The sequence below is a fragment of the Hordeum vulgare genome, chromosome 7H (genome assembly GCF_904849725.1).
Source record: "Hordeum vulgare subsp. vulgare chromosome 7H, MorexV3_pseudomolecules_assembly, whole genome shotgun sequence".
Lineage (NCBI taxonomy): Eukaryota > Viridiplantae > Streptophyta > Magnoliopsida > Poales > Poaceae > Hordeum > Hordeum vulgare.
The window spans coordinates 599,093,544-599,110,093 of record NC_058524.1 but is presented as its reverse complement, the minus strand read 5'-3'; the positions used below and the strand labels follow the sequence as shown (position 1 = coordinate 599,110,093).

At 52.0% G+C, this 16,550-nt stretch overlaps 1 protein-coding gene across 1 annotated transcript; it reads left to right on the top strand.

Moving 5' to 3' along the window:
• Positions 1-1,193: 1,193 nt before the first annotated feature.
• Positions 1,194-9,847, top strand: LOC123412095 (thioredoxin O, mitochondrial-like). The gene is made up of 7 exons (XM_045105043.1): positions 1,194-1,408; positions 1,498-1,566; positions 1,668-1,718; positions 1,800-1,879; positions 8,756-8,800; positions 9,276-9,370; positions 9,641-9,847. The coding sequence occupies exons 1-7, from the start codon at positions 1,228-1,230 to the stop codon at positions 9,648-9,650; spliced, it is 531 nt and encodes a 176-aa protein (XP_044960978.1). The 5' UTR covers positions 1,194-1,227; the 3' UTR covers positions 9,651-9,847.
• Positions 9,848-16,550: the final 6,703 nt, after the last annotated feature.

Here is a 16,550-nt window from a genome sequence, read left to right as displayed (position 1 = left end):
GAAATGTGCATTTTAAAGTGTACATTTTTTAAATATTCATTGAACAATTTATTTAAACTACTCATGATTTTTCTCACAATTTCGTCATGTTTTTAGAAAAAAATGTGTTAAACAATTTTTGAATACGCACTGAACACTTTTTTTAAACTACTCGTAATTTTTTCTCACAATTTCGTCACGTTTTTCTAAAATTCGTTTATTTGTTCAAATTCATAATTTTTTGCCAAATTCGTGAACATTTTTTTATTTCCATGAACTATTTCAAATTTATGAAATAAAACAATCCCGGCCATCCTTTGCAATCCCGGTTTGACAAACAGTCCCAGGGTTCGATTTAGACTGGGATTGCATAGTTTAGGGTGCAATCGACAGGGATTTCGAGTTTAGGGTTCATTTCGTCGAACCTTTATGAGTTCAGGGTTTAAAATGGACTTTTTCCTGTTCATGCTCGTGCTGCTGTGCAAGAGGATTTGGATCTTTCTGTTACAACTGGATCGTTTCATCCAATAGTAAAGCATGAGCATGAACTTGGCAAAGAAGAAACTAGCATAGTTGCTTTTGCAACATTTGCATTGTCAAATAGAAATGCATCAATCATTTATCAAATCAGCATAAACAAGACAGAGTAATTGCATGCCCATTATCAAGGAAACAACAAGGAGAGAATATGAGCACATGGAACAATTAAAGAGCAAGATCGAGATGATGTTTGCCATGGTGAAACGCGGTAGAGAAAAGAGCATGGCACATATACGATGTTGAAACGTATCGTCCTAGGAACAATCTCATTTTGAACTATGCCTATTTATTAGGCATCAATATATGAAGAAAACATTGCGTGAGCGAATACAGAAACAGAACAATTTAGAAGAGGGCATCTGGTAGTACCTTCACCTCTTACCGGCGCAAGCATCGCTACCTGAAGATCTCATCGGCTCTCACCGCCACTACCGCCGAGGATGAGCTAGGGGTTAGGGTGATGCCGAGGCTCGTGAAATCCTCGGGCTTTTATCTGCGGAAATCTGAGACAAAAATAGAGGAAAACAAAACTTTTTTTAGACATAGAGGAAAAAAAAACTAACCGCCCGGTTCTGGAACAAGAGGTCCAAGAGCCCATCTGCCGTGTTCGGCCCGCGTAATCCCATTCGTGATGGGCTAACCCACCGTACCCACCCAGGCTGCTCTACAAGGGCACAATCGTCTTTTACCCGGCGATCGATCCGTGGCATGGCTCGCCGACTCTGCCGTCTCCCTCGCCTCCTCCTCCCCCTCGCCGCCGCCCCCAAGCCCCAGCCCCGCCTCCCCGCCCTAAACCCAAGCCCCGCCGCGCGCCTCCGCCCCTCCTCCTCCTCCTCCCCGACGCCGACGCTCCCCACCTTCCCTCGCCTCTTCTCCTCGTCGTCCGCAGGTACGCCTGAAGACCCCCCTCCCTCCCCGCCGACCCTCCGCTTCGCCGCGGTCCCAGACCGGCGCTGACGATTTCCCCGGCCCCCGCAGGCGATTCCAGCAGCATGGTGGTCGTCGACTCGGCGGACTCGTTCGAGGACATCCACTCCAAGGTGCAAGGTGCGGCGCCGATCCCCTCCCTTCTTCACACGTTTGGTGCTGCGGTGCGTGCGCGAGTTTCCTTCTCACGTGTGTGGTGTGGCGGCTTTTGCCTTTTGCAGTGGAGAAGCTCCCCGCCGTCTTCTACTACACGGCGGTCTGGTGCGGCCCGTGTAAGTGCCGCCTCGGTGCCACGAGTTGGGGTTTGAGCGAGTGACTAGAGGGAGCTACAATTCTGTTGTTTGGTGTTGCAGGTCGGGCGATGGCACCTGTGATCGAGAAGATGAGCAGGCAGTACCCCAAGATACCTGTCTACAAGGTCGACATCGACATTGTAAGCGATCGGATTTCAGTCCTGCTGTGATGTTCATCTGCTAGCAAATTACATGTTGAAGTGTGCTCTGTTTCGATATGAATCGTAAATTTGCATGAGTATGAGTCTGTCCTGGGTTGTAACCTTATTTTACCAAAGATCGTTGCATTTCACTGCTTGTTAATTCGTCAAGTTCTGTCCCTTAAACCATGATGTTTGAAGTTGTGTTATGGCTAGCTATTGTTGATAGAACACCCCTGTTAAATGAAGCCTCAAAAGTTGCGATCTCTTAGAATTGGATCTGCATAGATATTTCTGTCGGCTTTCTAGCATTATGAAGATTCAAGTTTGGGATAACGAGCGGTCACAATTTTTATTAATTTCACTTAGCCTTCTGCTTTGGAGTTTGAGATTGAAGTCAGTAGTTTATCAGGAATTCAGCATCATTGTGAAAGTTGCTTCATAACTAGTCTGCTATTACTTATGTGCAATCTTCTAGATCATTTACCTTTGCTAACTTGGATAATCTTGACATATGATCTACGTGGTGTCACTTGGGAAAAACTTATGTGGTCCGTATGGTGGATCCAGCATAGCCTCCATTGCGATTCAGTAAACCCTATTAAAAGAATTAGTAAACCACAATGTGTTCAGTTGTGTAACAACCACTAATTTTTTATCGATCCTAGACCAAGCATGCTGAATTGAAGCCTCTAGTTGTACTTTCTTTGATTGGATCTGCATAGATATATTTGTCAGCTTTCTAGCATTGGGATAACTCAGAGCCACGCCTCTTTTCCTCACTAGCCTTCTGTTATGACCGGTACAACGTACCAACGGAGGAGGCCCAATGGGCAGGGTTAGTTACGGGCTTAGCCCAACTTATCTTAGTTATCTTAGAGTCCAAGTTATATTAGAGTCCAAGTTAGAGTCCAAGTTATCTAGGGTTTAGTGGAGGCTGTCCTCCTATATAAACACATGTACCCCTTTGATATTAAGCAGACAATAAACAGTATTCTGTTGTCGTCTCCCTCAGGAGACGGGAGCCCCAAACCCTAGCCGCCTCTCTCTCTCTCTCTCACGCCACGACGGCGCCCAACCGCCGGTGCCGGCGTCCCCAACCTCGCAACCCGCACTTCCACCCCGACAACCTACGTCCGAGACCTGGTAGAACCCTAGCATCTACCAATTTGGTATCAGGTAGCTTGGGTTCGATGAGTTTGTCGGACCTTCCCACCACCACCGCCGCCGCCACCACCGCCTTCCCCGCCACCTCGCAGCAGCCGCCGCCGCCGCACCAGTCGCCGCCCCGGCCACCTCAGGTCCGGCCGCCTCCGGTACCGCGGCCCTGGCGGCCGAAGCCGCCCCCGTCCTCTCCCCGATGAAGATGTCTTTGGCGATCCGCGACCTCACCCTGGCGGTCTCGAACCTCCGGCCTTTCCTCCAGGCTCCGTACGCAACCCCGCCACCACCGCCTCCGCCGGCGGCGCCCTTCGCGCCACCACCCCCGGCCACCGTCACGCCCCAGGGCTTGCCGATCACCCAGGTCCGGTGGCCGCCGTCGCCGTCCCCGCTACCGACGTGGATCGACACGCCGACCTACACGACGGCGCCGCTACAGCGACGATGTTATAGCCACCCGCCCCCACCTTCGGGTGGTTCGGCAGGTACACTGACCTGTACGCCAGGAGCTCCGTGGTGCCGCAACACTCTCCTTCCGCCGCGCTGGGTCGTCACGAGGGCGCCTACGCGGCCTCGCCACACGTGCAGTAGCCGCCCCGCTTCACCAAGCTGGAGTTCGCCACCTACGACGGCACCGTCGACCCCCTGAACTGTCTCAATTAGGGCGACCAGTTTTTCAGGGGGCAGCGGACCATGGCGTCCGACCGCACGTGGATCGCCTCCTACCACCTCCGTGGCGCCGCCCAGACGTGGTACTACGCCCTCGAGCAGGACGAGGGCGGGATGCCTCCGTGGGAGCGCTTTCGCGACCTGTGTCTCATTCGGTTCGGCCCCCCCATACGTGGGAGCCGCCTGGCCGAGCTCGGTCGCCTTCCCTTCACCACCTCAGTGCAGGACTTCGCCGACCTCTTCCAGACGTTGGCCTGCCATGCGCCTGACGTCACGGCTCGCCAACGCGCCGAGCTCTTCGTCGGCTGCCTTCCCGACCACATTCGCATCGACGTCGAGATGCGCGACCCCCAGGACCCGCAGACGGCCATGTATTACGCACGCGCGTACGAGCAGCGCGCCAACGCCCTGCAACAGGCGTTCCCGGGCCACGGCACGTGTCCCCCGCCCCGCCCCGGCGGCCGCCACCCCGACACGCCCCGCCCTGCCGACCACTACTGCGGCTGCCCCCGTGCCGACACGCACCTTCCGGCGCTTGACGTCGGCCGAGCAGCTCGAGTGGCGCCGCAAGGGCCTGTGCTTCAACTGCGATGAGTCGTATGCGCTGGGTCATACGTGCACCCGCCTGTTCTACTTGGAGACCGTTGATGACGCGGAGGTGGAGGCCCTCATCGCGGAGCTCGACGCCAGCACTCTCCGAGGCCGGCGTCACGACCTACGGGCCGGTCGACGCGACCGCCTTCGTCGTCTCCCTTCATGCCATGGCTGGCATCAAGATGGCAAAGACGATGCTGCTTCCGGTGACGATCAACGGGGAGCGTCTCACCGCGCTTGTGGACACGGGTTCCACGCACAACTTCCTGTCCGGGGACGCCATGCGCCGCCTCGCACTCCAACCGGCGGGCTTGGAGAAGTTCAGCGTCACCGTCGCCACCGGGGACCGCCTTGCTTGCCAGGGGGTGGCGCGGCAGGTTCCCGTCCTCATCGGCGACAAGCCGTTCTCCATCGACTGCATCGGCATCGACCTGGGCTGCTACGACTTCATCCTTGGCATCGACTTCCTGTCCACTCTCGGCCCCATACTTTGGGACCTTGATGCGCTGTCCCTCATCTTTTGGCGCGAGGACGGCCGTCGCGTTCAGTGGACAGGCATTGGCGGCTTCGGCGCCGCAACTCCGCAGCTCCAGTTGATGGCGACCGCACTGGATGAGGCGCATCCCCTCCTGGCCGACCTCCTGCAGCAGCACAGCGACATCTTCGACGAGCCACCGGGCCTCCCTCCTGCGCGGCCATGTGACCACCGCATCCACCTGCTGCCGGACACGGCACCTGTCGCCGTGCGCCCGTACCGGTACCCTCAGCTGCAGAAAGACGAGCTCGAGCGTTAGGTGGCGGTCATGCTCGCGCAAGGCATCATCCGGATTTCGACATCGCCGTTCTCCGCTCCAGTGCTCCTTGTGCGCAAGCCCGATGGCACATGGCGCTTCTGCATCGACTACCGTGCCCTGACGTCCAAGGACAAGTTCCCCATCCCCGTCGTGGATGAGCTCTTGGACGAGCTACACGGAGCGTGCTTCTTCACCAAGCTCGACCTTCGCTCGGGCTACCATCAGGTGCGCATGCACCCTGATGACATCGAGAAGACGGCGTTCCACACTCATCATGGCCACTTCGAGTTCCTGGTGATGCCGTTCGGCCTCTCGAACGCGCCGGCGACCTTCCAGGCCCTGATGAACGACGTGCTCAGCCCATACTTGCGCCGCTTTGTGCTTGTTTTCTTTGATGACATTCTTATCTACAGCGCATCTTAGGCGGAGCACCTACAACACGTGGCCATCATCTTCAACGAGCTTCGAGCGCATCGTCTTCACCTCAAACGCTCAAATTGCTCGTTCGGCACGACCTCCGTCGTGTACCCGGGGCACGTCATCTCGGCGGACGGGGTAGCGATGGACGCGGACAAGGTTGTCGCGTGGCCGACCCTGCGGTCACCGCGGGCGCTCCGCGGCTTCTTGGGCCTCGCTGGCTACTACCGGAAGTACATCCGGGACTTCGGCCTCATCGCCGTGCCACTGACGCGTCTCCTTCGACGCGACGCCTTCTCCTGGGACGGGGAGGCGACTACGGCATTCGAGGCTCTCCAGCGGGCGCTCACGACGGGACCCGTCCTTCAGATGCCGGACTTTGATATGTCGTTCGTGGTGGACTGCGACGCCTCTGGCATCGGCTTCGCCGCCGTCCTCCACCAGGGCGAGGGACCGCTCGCCTTCTTCAGCCGCCCCTTCGCCGCTCGCCATCACAAGCTCGCGGCCTACGAGCGGAGCTTATTGGGCTGGTTCAGGCGGTGCGCCAGTGGCGGCCTTATCTTTGGGGCCGGTCATTCCGTGTGCGAACGGACCACTACAGCCTCAAGTTCTTGCTGGACCAGCACCTCTCCACAGTTCCGCAGCACCAGTGGATCAGCAAGCTCTTCGGCTTCGACTTCACCGTCGAGTACCGCCCCGGCCGTCTCAACACGGTCGCCGACGCCTTGTCCCGCCGCGACACTGAGGATGTCGCGGACGACGTCGCCATGGCAGGCACTATCATGTGCATTCGCTCCGGGCCATCTTTCGCCTTCATCGACGACATTCGCCGGGCAACTTCGACGGCCGCGGACGCGCAGGGCCTGCGCCAGCGCCTTGACGCCGGCGAGCTGGACGCGCCCTGGCGCTTGGACGAGGGGCTGCTCCTACATGGCCGCCGCATCTTCGTGCCCGACCATGGTGACCTGCGCCACCAGGTCCTGACCTTGGCGCACTCTGCAGGGCACGAGGGCGTGCAGAAGACTCTCCATCGTCTCCGTGCTGATTTTTACATCCCCGGTGATGGCGCGATGGTCCGCGGCTGGGTGCGTTCGTGCGTGACGTGCCAGCGGAACAAGACAGAGACACTACGACCCGCGGGTCTACTGCAGCCGCTGGACGTACCCTCCCAGGTGTGGGCGTATATTTCCATGGACTTCGTCGAGGGCCTTACCAAGGTGGGCGGCAAGTCCGTCATCCTCACGGTGGTTGACCGCTTCTCCAAGTACGCGCACTTCATCGCCCTGGGTCATCCATATACAGCCGCCTCCGTGGCGCGGACCTTTTTCGACGGCATTGTCCGCTTCCACGGTTTTCCGTCGTCCGTCGTCAACGATCGTGATCCCGTGTTCACGGGACATGTCTGGCGTGATCTCTTTCGACTGGCGGGCGTGAAGCTTCGCATGAGCACGGCGTTCCACCCTCAGACAGACGGCCAGTCCGAGGTGGTCAACAAGGTGATCGCCATGTACGTGCGCTGTGTTACTGGTGATCGTCCACGAGCTTGGGTGGACTGGTTGGCGTGGGCGGAGTACTGCTACAACACCTCCTATCACTCCGCCCTGCGCACCACGCCTTTCGAGGTGGTCTACGGGCGCCCACCTCCGGCGATGCTCCCTTACGAGCCTGGGACGGCTCGGTCCGAGATGGCGGGTGACTTACTCCGCACCCGCGACGACATTCTGGCTGAGGCGCGCCAGCTTCTTCTCCAAACACAGCAGCTGGCTCGGAAGTACTACGATGCTCATCATCGCGAGGCTGAGTTCGCGGTGGGCGATTGGGTGTGGCTGCGCCTCCTCCACAGGACCACGCAGTCTCTGGACCCGCGCTCCAAGTGCAAATTGGGACCTCGCTACGCCGGTCCCTTTCGTGTGCTGGAGCGTGTCGGCACACTCGCATACCGCTTGGAGCTGCCAGCTGGTTCTCGCCTCCACGGTGTCTTCCATGTCGGCTTACTGAAGGCCTACCGCGGGGACCCTCCTGCAGCGACGCCGGCCCTTCCTCCTACTTTGGATGGCCGCCTCCTTCCAGCTTCCGCACAGGTGGCGAAGGTTCTGCAGGCGCAGCAGCGTCGCGACGTCTGGCATGTCTTGGTACAGTGGACCGGCCCGCCAGAGGAGGAAGCGACTTGGAAGAAGCTCGACGATTTCCGCCAGCAGTTTCCAGATGTTCAACTCGAGGACGAACTGTTTGAGAAGGCGGGGAGAGATGTTATGACCGGTACAACGTACCAACGGAGGAGGCCCAATGGGCAGGGTTAGTTACGGGCTTAGCCCAAGTTATCTTAGCTATCTTAGAGTCCAAGTTATCTTAGAGTCCAAGTTATTTTAGAGTCCAAGTTATTTAGGGTTTAGTGGAGGCTGTCCTCCTATATAAACACATGTACTCCTTCGATATTAAGCAGACAATAAACAGTATTCTGTTGTCGTCTCCTCGTCTCCCTCAGGAGACGGGAGCCCCAAACCCTAGCCGCCTCTCTCTCTCTCTCTCTCTCTCTCTCTCACGTCGCGCCGGTGCCCAACCGCCGGCGCCGGCGTCCCCAACCTCGCAGCCCGCACTTCCACTCCTACAACCTACGTTCGAGACCTGGTAGAACCCTAGCCTCTACCACCTTCTGTCTACAACTTTTGATAACACATGAAATTAGTGCTTAGCAGCATCCATTGTTGATAAGGATGATTGTAGAAGTTGCTTCGTAGCTAGTCTGCTCTTAGTTCTGCAAATTAGTCTAGTAATCTAGACCATTTACCTTCACTAACATATTATAGAAGCCCTGATGCAATTTAGTATTTAGTAATCCTATTAAAACATAGCTGTTCATGGTTTCCATGTATGGGGTTGCTCATTTGTTTACAGTAGGCAGATTGACTTGAAAGTTGGTGCATATCTGCATGGTACTTTTAAGTAGGAACGATCCAAGATCCGGAATCAACTGTTTGTTAATCTGCTGCAGTGGTTTTACTCTTTTGTGAATTTGTGATTGCGTGTAAAGGGGACAAATATTAGACTGGTTTGATCAGTTTGTTAACTGGCTGTCTTATTGGGAATAAACACCACGACAGCTGTCAGTACATGCAGGGTTGAATGCATTCCAAATACATAAAAAGCCGTTGTTGTTGTCGCTATTTTTATTTTTCTCAGCATTATGCCTGCTCCTCCACTTGGTTATTGATGCATGATTTCTTTTCCTTTTGTGCTGCAGGAGGGGCTTGGGAACAGACTTAGTAATCTGAAAATATGCTCTATTGTAAGTTGCATGCCTGAAACTGTAATTCATGACATTCTTTTCTCATTTTTATGATATAAATTTTAGCAGTACTTTCATTCTGTTTCTTGGTAATGATGTGTTGCATATGTTTTTGTGACTGGAGGAGTCTTGAGAATATGCAGTGATTCAACCTTACTTTGTTATGTGTACATGCATGTTTGTTCAGTTCACTTAAACAAGGAGCCATGATTATATGATTACCCTTCTCCCAGCATGTTTGTGTATTCATATAAACATGGTTCTTACTGGAGGAATCTGAGAATACAATGATTCAACCTTAATTTGTTAGATGCATACATATGTGCATGTTCGTTCAGTTCAGTTGAGGAGAGAGCCATGATTGTAGGAATATCCTTTCTCCCAGCATGTTTGTGTATTTGCATAAACATGGTTCTTACCAACCTTCATCCTAATTCTTAATCCAAATATTTGACTCATGGCGAATCATGCACAGCCAACTTTCCACTTCTATCACAAAGGCGAGAAGAGCAGCGAAGTGGTTGGTGCTGACGTGAAGAAGCTTGAAGCTGCCATGGAAAGTCTTCACAAGTAAGATATTAGCTTTGTTCTCGTCCTCCTTTTAATTCTTACACAATCAGTACACTGCTGTTTGAATGATCTCATCTGCGGTGAAGTAAACGAAAATAAACAAGCCTGGCCAATGATAGTTTGAATCTTGTACTCAACTACAAACGTAAATATGCTACGTATTAAACATGTCTCCAGCACTTGGCCATTTACTTTGTATTGGGATACTCTTGACATTATACAGTACTTTATATGGCAGCCTTCTTGACATTGTACATTCTACTTGCACAGGCAACAGTGACTGACTTGGACGGGGGGACAGTTCTTTTGCATGAAGAGTTGAATACGCTGTAATGTTGTGATTTGAATCGGCGTTTTTGATGCCTTTCGACCTTGTTTAGATATCTCGATACATCTTATCTGAAAAACATCGAAATCTGAATTAATGCCCTTGTGAGCACAGCTTTTGTCCAATTTATGCACGTGTATTTAGGAGCATCTGTGAATCTGTCCATAGTGTGGCGCAGCTATCCGTTTCTGATGGTTGGGCCTGACTTGCTTGTGGTCTCGGCCTTGGGCACAAACTATTACTCCTATCTTGGACTGTCATCTTCTTGTCTCTTCGGTCTTTCTTAAAAGACGATGATTCGAGTCCTGCAGTTGATCTAGCAGCGAAACCTGGCCTGGCAATTGCGTGAGTCTTTGGAGAACGCAACGCTCTCGACATCACGAATTGTGCTTGTAAAGCCAACAGTAAGTCAAGACGTCAAACACTTATGATCAGAGTCTGCAATGTCGTGGAAACTCGAGGTTTTCTTCGTCGTTATGATTGGTGGCTGTGAAAGTAACATAGACGGAGCAGCTTCTGCAAGCAGGATCTGGGAATCTTTCTAACTGGCAGCGGCAGGAGCCAGCCACTGCCTGTCTCATGGTTCGGCTTGACTCGCATGACAGTCCGGGCCTCCGTTGAATTTAAGGCTTAATTCCAAACGGCTTTGTTATTAATCTTATAAGATATATGCAAGCATCTGTGCCAGGTCCGGAGATTTAAACCTGAGAGGATTGGTTCCACCGCACCGCAAGGAAAGGAATCTATGTTTAGGTTGCATCGTTCAGGGTTCTCTAATAGCGCTTTCTTTAATTCATGCTCCCTCCGTCTCAGTTATTTTGGGACAGAGGGAGTACGAGTTTGTGCATTCCGAGTTGCCGAGTTAAGTAATTCACTCAAGCTAGTCCCGGCGAGCGTGTCACAGTGCACACAACCACGAGGAAACCTATGGCATTGCCAAATTAACCGGGTCCGGCCCTGCTCCCGTTCGTTACCTACCGGCCCCGAGCCTGTCGTGTCTGCAGGCGCACGCGATGCCGAGCCAGGCAGGAGAGTGGGGGGTCCGGCCGGGTCTGCCACCACACATGCGGCCACTGTGAGCCTGTGAGTGACGCCGCTGCGCCGGGCACGCTCCCGCCCGCTGGAGCCTGTTCCCCGTGGAGAGGATCGGCCCGCGTGTCTCCCGTCCAAGTGACACCACCACCCACCCGCACATCGCCACCGAATCCATCCATCCATCCATCCGTCCGTCGACGCTAGGCGGCACGTGAACGGGGCAGCCGATCGGTCCACGCCGCAGAGCGCGTCCGGCCCGGTTCGTTACTGTGAGACGAAGACGGTGAGGCGATGCGGCTGCCGGCTGGTCTCGTCGGCGGTCGGCGGTCGGCGTCTCCGGTCCGCGGCCGCTGGCTTCGGTTCGCGCCCAATAATGCGCCTGCGTCTGTCTGTGTTGCCGGTGTTGGTGGGCAGCGTCGTGGGGCGCCCCGCCCGCCCGGGCAGGACCACCGACGACCCTTGGCCTCTTCCGGCGACCGGCGGCCGGGCCCGCCGCCGTACGGGGGAGCGAGCGGGACGGCCGCGGTGGAAGGAAGCGCTGCGCTGCCGCTGCCGCTGCCGCTGCCGATGCTCACGTGGCGCCCACGTTCCAGGCGCGGGGTGGCTGCACTGCACTGCTGCTTTGCCTTATCTGCTCGATCGCTACCTGCCTGTTGCCATCTCTGGCGAGCGAGCGAGCTCGTGGTTTGGATCGACTACGTACTACCAGTCTTATCTACCGCTGCCTGTGATTACGTGCCCTGCTTGCGTTGCAGCAGGTCGGGCGTCCACGACTGGATGCATCCATACATGCATGTGCAATCTGCCTACGTTTTTCTCTGAATACAAGTTTCTTTGTTAGAACAGTGAAGATAGTTTTTGTTAGAACAGTGAACATATATTTTGTTCAACAGTCTCAGAATATAAGAGAGTGGGAAGATAGTTTTTTTTTTTGAGACAATAGTGAGATGATAGTTGGAGCTCACTGAGAACGTCGTGGGCCTGTCCACTGCCGGAAGGGCACGTCCTCGTGAGCTAGTCTTTCTGATTTTGAACGACGGACATGTGAACTTTGGCCTTCAAATTAAGTGAAGACTATCTACTTTCTTCGAGTTTTTTTTTTCTAAGAACGTGGACTTACCTCAAAATAAAATTTCTAAGAATATCCACATTATAGGTAGATTAGATAATTTTCTCGAGATTGCTAAATCTCAATAGACTGCGATGCTATATTCGTGGGATCCTACGCGGGATTAGTGCAGGAAAAAATATTTTAGGTTTTTTTTCTTCACATTTTTAATACATTTGATCACTTGACCGAGACTTGGTTAAATCTCAATGGAGTTAGATCTAGCCATATCATATTTAAAAAAAGAGGTAGACCTGGCAATGGTACAGTCATTGAAATAACATTTGGATTGGCAACGTTCATAAAAATATTATCGCAAACGAAAGTAAACTGTTCTTTCTAAAGTACACCCATGCCAAATCTAGTAACATCACATTGTTACTATCCAATTTGTTTCCTTTTGTATAATCACCATCAAATATAAGACCATTTAAACATACAATTCTAAACTCGGTATCTGTTGTTGACATGATTCAACAAAGGGGGAGCATGATCACAAATGTATGATTACAACGGCGTATCGTTCAAATCCTGGACAATCGAATACCATACTAGTGCACCAACAACATACTATTGCATCAAGAAACATATGGATTTTTCCAAACTGGTTGGAATAAATTGAATTTTACATACGACACATAGTGCAATGGAATATTTTGGAAAATAATTATATGTATTAGACCCGCAAGAAAATCTTTAACGTCCCAATTATATGAAATGCTTCCTTAAACCATTTGAACTAAAGAGGCGCCAAATTGTGACCCCAGACATGTTTCTTTTGAAAACATTTCCATCAATTTTGCCAACATTGTGTGCGTGCCGTCTGCGAATTGCATGTCGAAGAGCTCCTACAAGAACGTTGGTTTTGGGACGAGATGGAAAAGTTTCGACTGGCATACTAGATCTTGTTCACACTCCAGGATTTCTCTGCTTTGCAATTTTCTATGCTGGTTGTCTTGTTCATGCTCTTGGCATATGCTCCCTTTGTATCACGAAAACATAATGTTGTAGACATTGACACAGCTTCTAAAATGTAACTTTGTCTACTAATTCCTATCAAATATTTGTATTAAAACAAGACGAATTTTCTTATTTGAGAAATACTTTTCGAGTCAAATTAATACAAATGATTTTTTAAATTTATAACCAAAATAATATGAATGATATTCATCATAAAGGTTTTACTGGAGGCATAGCCAAGACTAAATATTCATCATAAAGGTTTTACTGAAGGCATAGCCAAGACTAAATATTTTTGTGACATGGCTTAATGAGTCAGCACACAGACAAAATACATGTGGTCACACAATAGGTGTATCTACCATCGACCCAAGCCATGTGTTGTACTCTCAAGCTGACTAGATAGGCAAGATAGATTCCAAAATGCACAATGGACCCCTCTACCCCATGGAAATTGACTAGGGTGCGAGGACGAGAAAGGCAAGAACGCATGTTGTGGGCCTCTATTTATCTGGGCAATTTCCCATCGAAGTTAATTTAACCCATCTATTCCATCGTCCTTCCATCCATGTGATCTTGATCCGGGAAACGCCGCGCGGGCCTCACCACGTCCATCCATCCATCCATCCACCGATGGAGTACCTCTGTACTCTGTGGTACTTTCCGGGGCACGTCCCAAAACGACATGGTAGTTGACATGCATGCATGCATGCATGATTCTTCTTGGGCTTCAACCACCTCATGTTACGCAAGCCAGGCGCATTACTCCTACCAGCATAGCGTAGCATAGGATCGTGCATGCATGCATGCTCGATCATGTGACGTGAGGGAGCGGAGGTGGCCGGAGAGGGAGGTAGACCCTGTGGATCACATGGCCGGACGGCCACCGGTAAATGGAACAATACGGCCGAGCCGGCCGGGCGGGCGACCCCTCCCTCCCACGTACGTACTGCTCCATGAGGCAATTGAATTGACGCACCGGCCGGGCCGGCCAGGCAGGGGAAGTTTCTCCTTGGACCCGATCGAGTGTGCGATATCTGAATCTGGATATATCAGGTTAAACGCCGCATCACTCTCTCTCTCTCTCTCACACACACGCATGGTGGCATATGGGAGCCCGAAATGGTGACCCGCCTAGCAGGCTCCGAGACAAGGCGCCATAAACCCTCCTCCGGCCCGCCCTCCCTCCCCGTCGTATGCATATGCATATGATCGTTGCACTTATTGTTATTGGCGGCAACCCCCGTCGTCCATAGATCGATCACATGCATGCATGCATGCGCAGTACGAGTACGATGCCGAAGGCCCGTGGCATGCAGCTACGTACCAGTGACCGTGCGTCCTCATCAGGTGCTTTGCTTGCATCGCGGTGGCTATCATGCATGTATGTTTGTGGTCACCGGCCGGGGGGTTGCATTGCGTTTGCATGGCAACGGGGGGCGAGCTGGCTGCACGTACGTGTGCACGGGCCACGACGGGCTAATCATTGGGGGAGACCCAACAGCGCCGTAGGTCAGGTGTGCGCGCGCGACGCCGTTGCTTGCCGAGTCGTTTCGTCTCTCGCAATCATGGACGGACGGATCCATGCATCGTCCATGCCCGTACGTACGTAGCACCACACGGGTACAGGAGAGGCGCCCCGTTTTCGATCTCCCCACGCACAGTGACCGGAAAGCTAAGTGTGGTCGATCGAATTATTGCTTCTTGTCCACATGCGTGGTGTAGGACGGTTTTATGAGTTGGTTAGACAGAGCAGGACCCTTTATGACCGTATCAAATATCCGGAAAGGTCGTGCGATCATTATCGGTCATAAAAAAATTAATCCAGCCGGATCCTTCAAACGTACGTCAAATGTCTGGGCTGACCGTTACCCCTCATATTCACCTTAAATATGATGCGAATGTGGAGAAGCATGGATGCGTCTCGTACACCAGCCACATCGGTCTGACGGCGTGGCCCTACGCCAAGTCGCTCAGAAACCCAAAGGTCCGACGGGCTCCTCGACTGTCGCCGCAGTGTGAACGCCGCGTGGCGCCGATCCGGCTCGCCGCCCGAGGCCGTAGCTGGCTAGTTAAGTCGATCGATGTCCCCCAGCCCTAGCACATCCACCTCCTCCCTCCCTTCGCCCCCACCCAAGCCCATCCAGCCCCTTTCCCCGTTCTTCGGCTTTAATATGGTAGGATCTGAGAAATCTAATATGAGATGTCCGAATGTGGTAGTCTTTTCTTGAGGCGTGTCCGGTAAGTCCCCACAGATGCGACCGGACACGCCCACAGACGTTTGAGGGGTCATTTTCGCAAGTTCCAGTTGTAGATGCTCTAAGTATGCTTTTGGTTACTCGCATGGATTATGGGCACTTTGCATCTTTTATCTAGTTGGGCCTATTTGAGGGTATGCACGCTATGGGCCACCTTCTCGAGATTGTTGAGTAACCTCCATTACACTACCGAGCATTCCAACGTTTGACCTTTGGTTGCTCGCATGTGGGCTTTACTTGTGAATACATGCAAATCATAATTGTTTTGCTATGTGCAAATTGGCTGATGTGCTCACCTCTTTCAAATGTATTGGGCTTACCACCACATTAAACAACACCACACTCTGATGTAGAACTCCGGACAAGCATCGGGGTATCCAATTAGGTTGTGGAGATTGTCCCGAGCAATTGAGGTCACCTCGGAGCCACACTTCGTTGTGGTGAAGCTTCATTGCTGAAAGGACGTGGATGTCGCCTAGAGGGGGTGTGAATAGGCGCTTTAAAATAATTGCGGTTTAGGCTTGAACAAATTCGGCATAAAACTAACGTTTAATTAGTTAAGCACAAACCTAAAACAACTAGGCTCACCTATGTGCACCAACAAATTATGCTAAGCAAGATAAACAACTAGGTGATAGCAAGATATATAATAAGAAACAATATGGCTATCACAAAGTAAAGTGCATAAGTAATGGGCTCCGGTAAGAGATAAACGAGGCACACAGAGACGATCATGTATCCCGAAGTTCACTCCCTTGCGGATGCTAATCTCCGTAGAGCGGTGTGGAGACACAATGCTCCCGAAGAAGCCACTAGGGCCACCGTAATATCCTCACGCCCTCGCACAATGCAAGATGTCGTGATTCTAGTAAGAGACCCTTGAGGGTGGTCACCCAACCCATACAAACAAGGTCAGGGCAATCTGCACAACTTAATTGGAGGCTCCCAACAACACCACGAAGCTTCACCACAATGGATTCTGGCTCCAAGATAACCTCAAATGCTCACGGTAATCTCCACTATCTAATTGGAGACCCCGGTGCTTGCACGGAGCTTTACACCATAATGATTGAGCTCCGAGGTATCACCAAGCTTCTAGGATGCCAAAGCATCCAAGAAGAATAAGTTTTAGGGTACGAAGCACCCAAGAGTAATAAGCTTCTCAAACTTCACTTCCACGTATATCCGTGGAGAACTCAAACCGATGCAACTAATGGAATGGCAAGAACACACTAAGTGGTCAAATCTCTTGATACATCTCAAACGTATCTATAATTTTTGATGGTTTCATGCTGTTATCTTGTCTTCTTTGGATGTTTTATGTACCTTTTATATGTTTTTTGGGACTAACTTATCAATTCAGTGCCAAGTGCCAGTTCCTGTTTTTTCTGTGTTTTTGGCTCTTTTCAGATCTGATTTTGGAACGGAGTCCAAATGGAATAAAATCCCCGAAATAATTTTTTTCCCGAACGGAAGAAGATCAGGGGGCTT

Bases quoted from the DNA above. Each gene is read 5' to 3' on its own strand.
- LOC123412095 (XM_045105043.1), top strand. From the start codon at position 1,228: ATGGCTCGCCGACTCTGCCGTCTCCCTCGCCTCCTCCTCCCCCTCGCC. The intron at 1,409-1,497 runs GTACGCCTGAAG...CGGCCCCCGCAG, and splicing joins CTTCTCCTCGTCGTCCGCAG to GCGATTCCAGCAGCATGGTG. The intron at 1,719-1,799 runs GTAAGTGCCGCC...TTGGTGTTGCAG, and splicing joins GGCGGTCTGGTGCGGCCCGT to GTCGGGCGATGGCACCTGTG.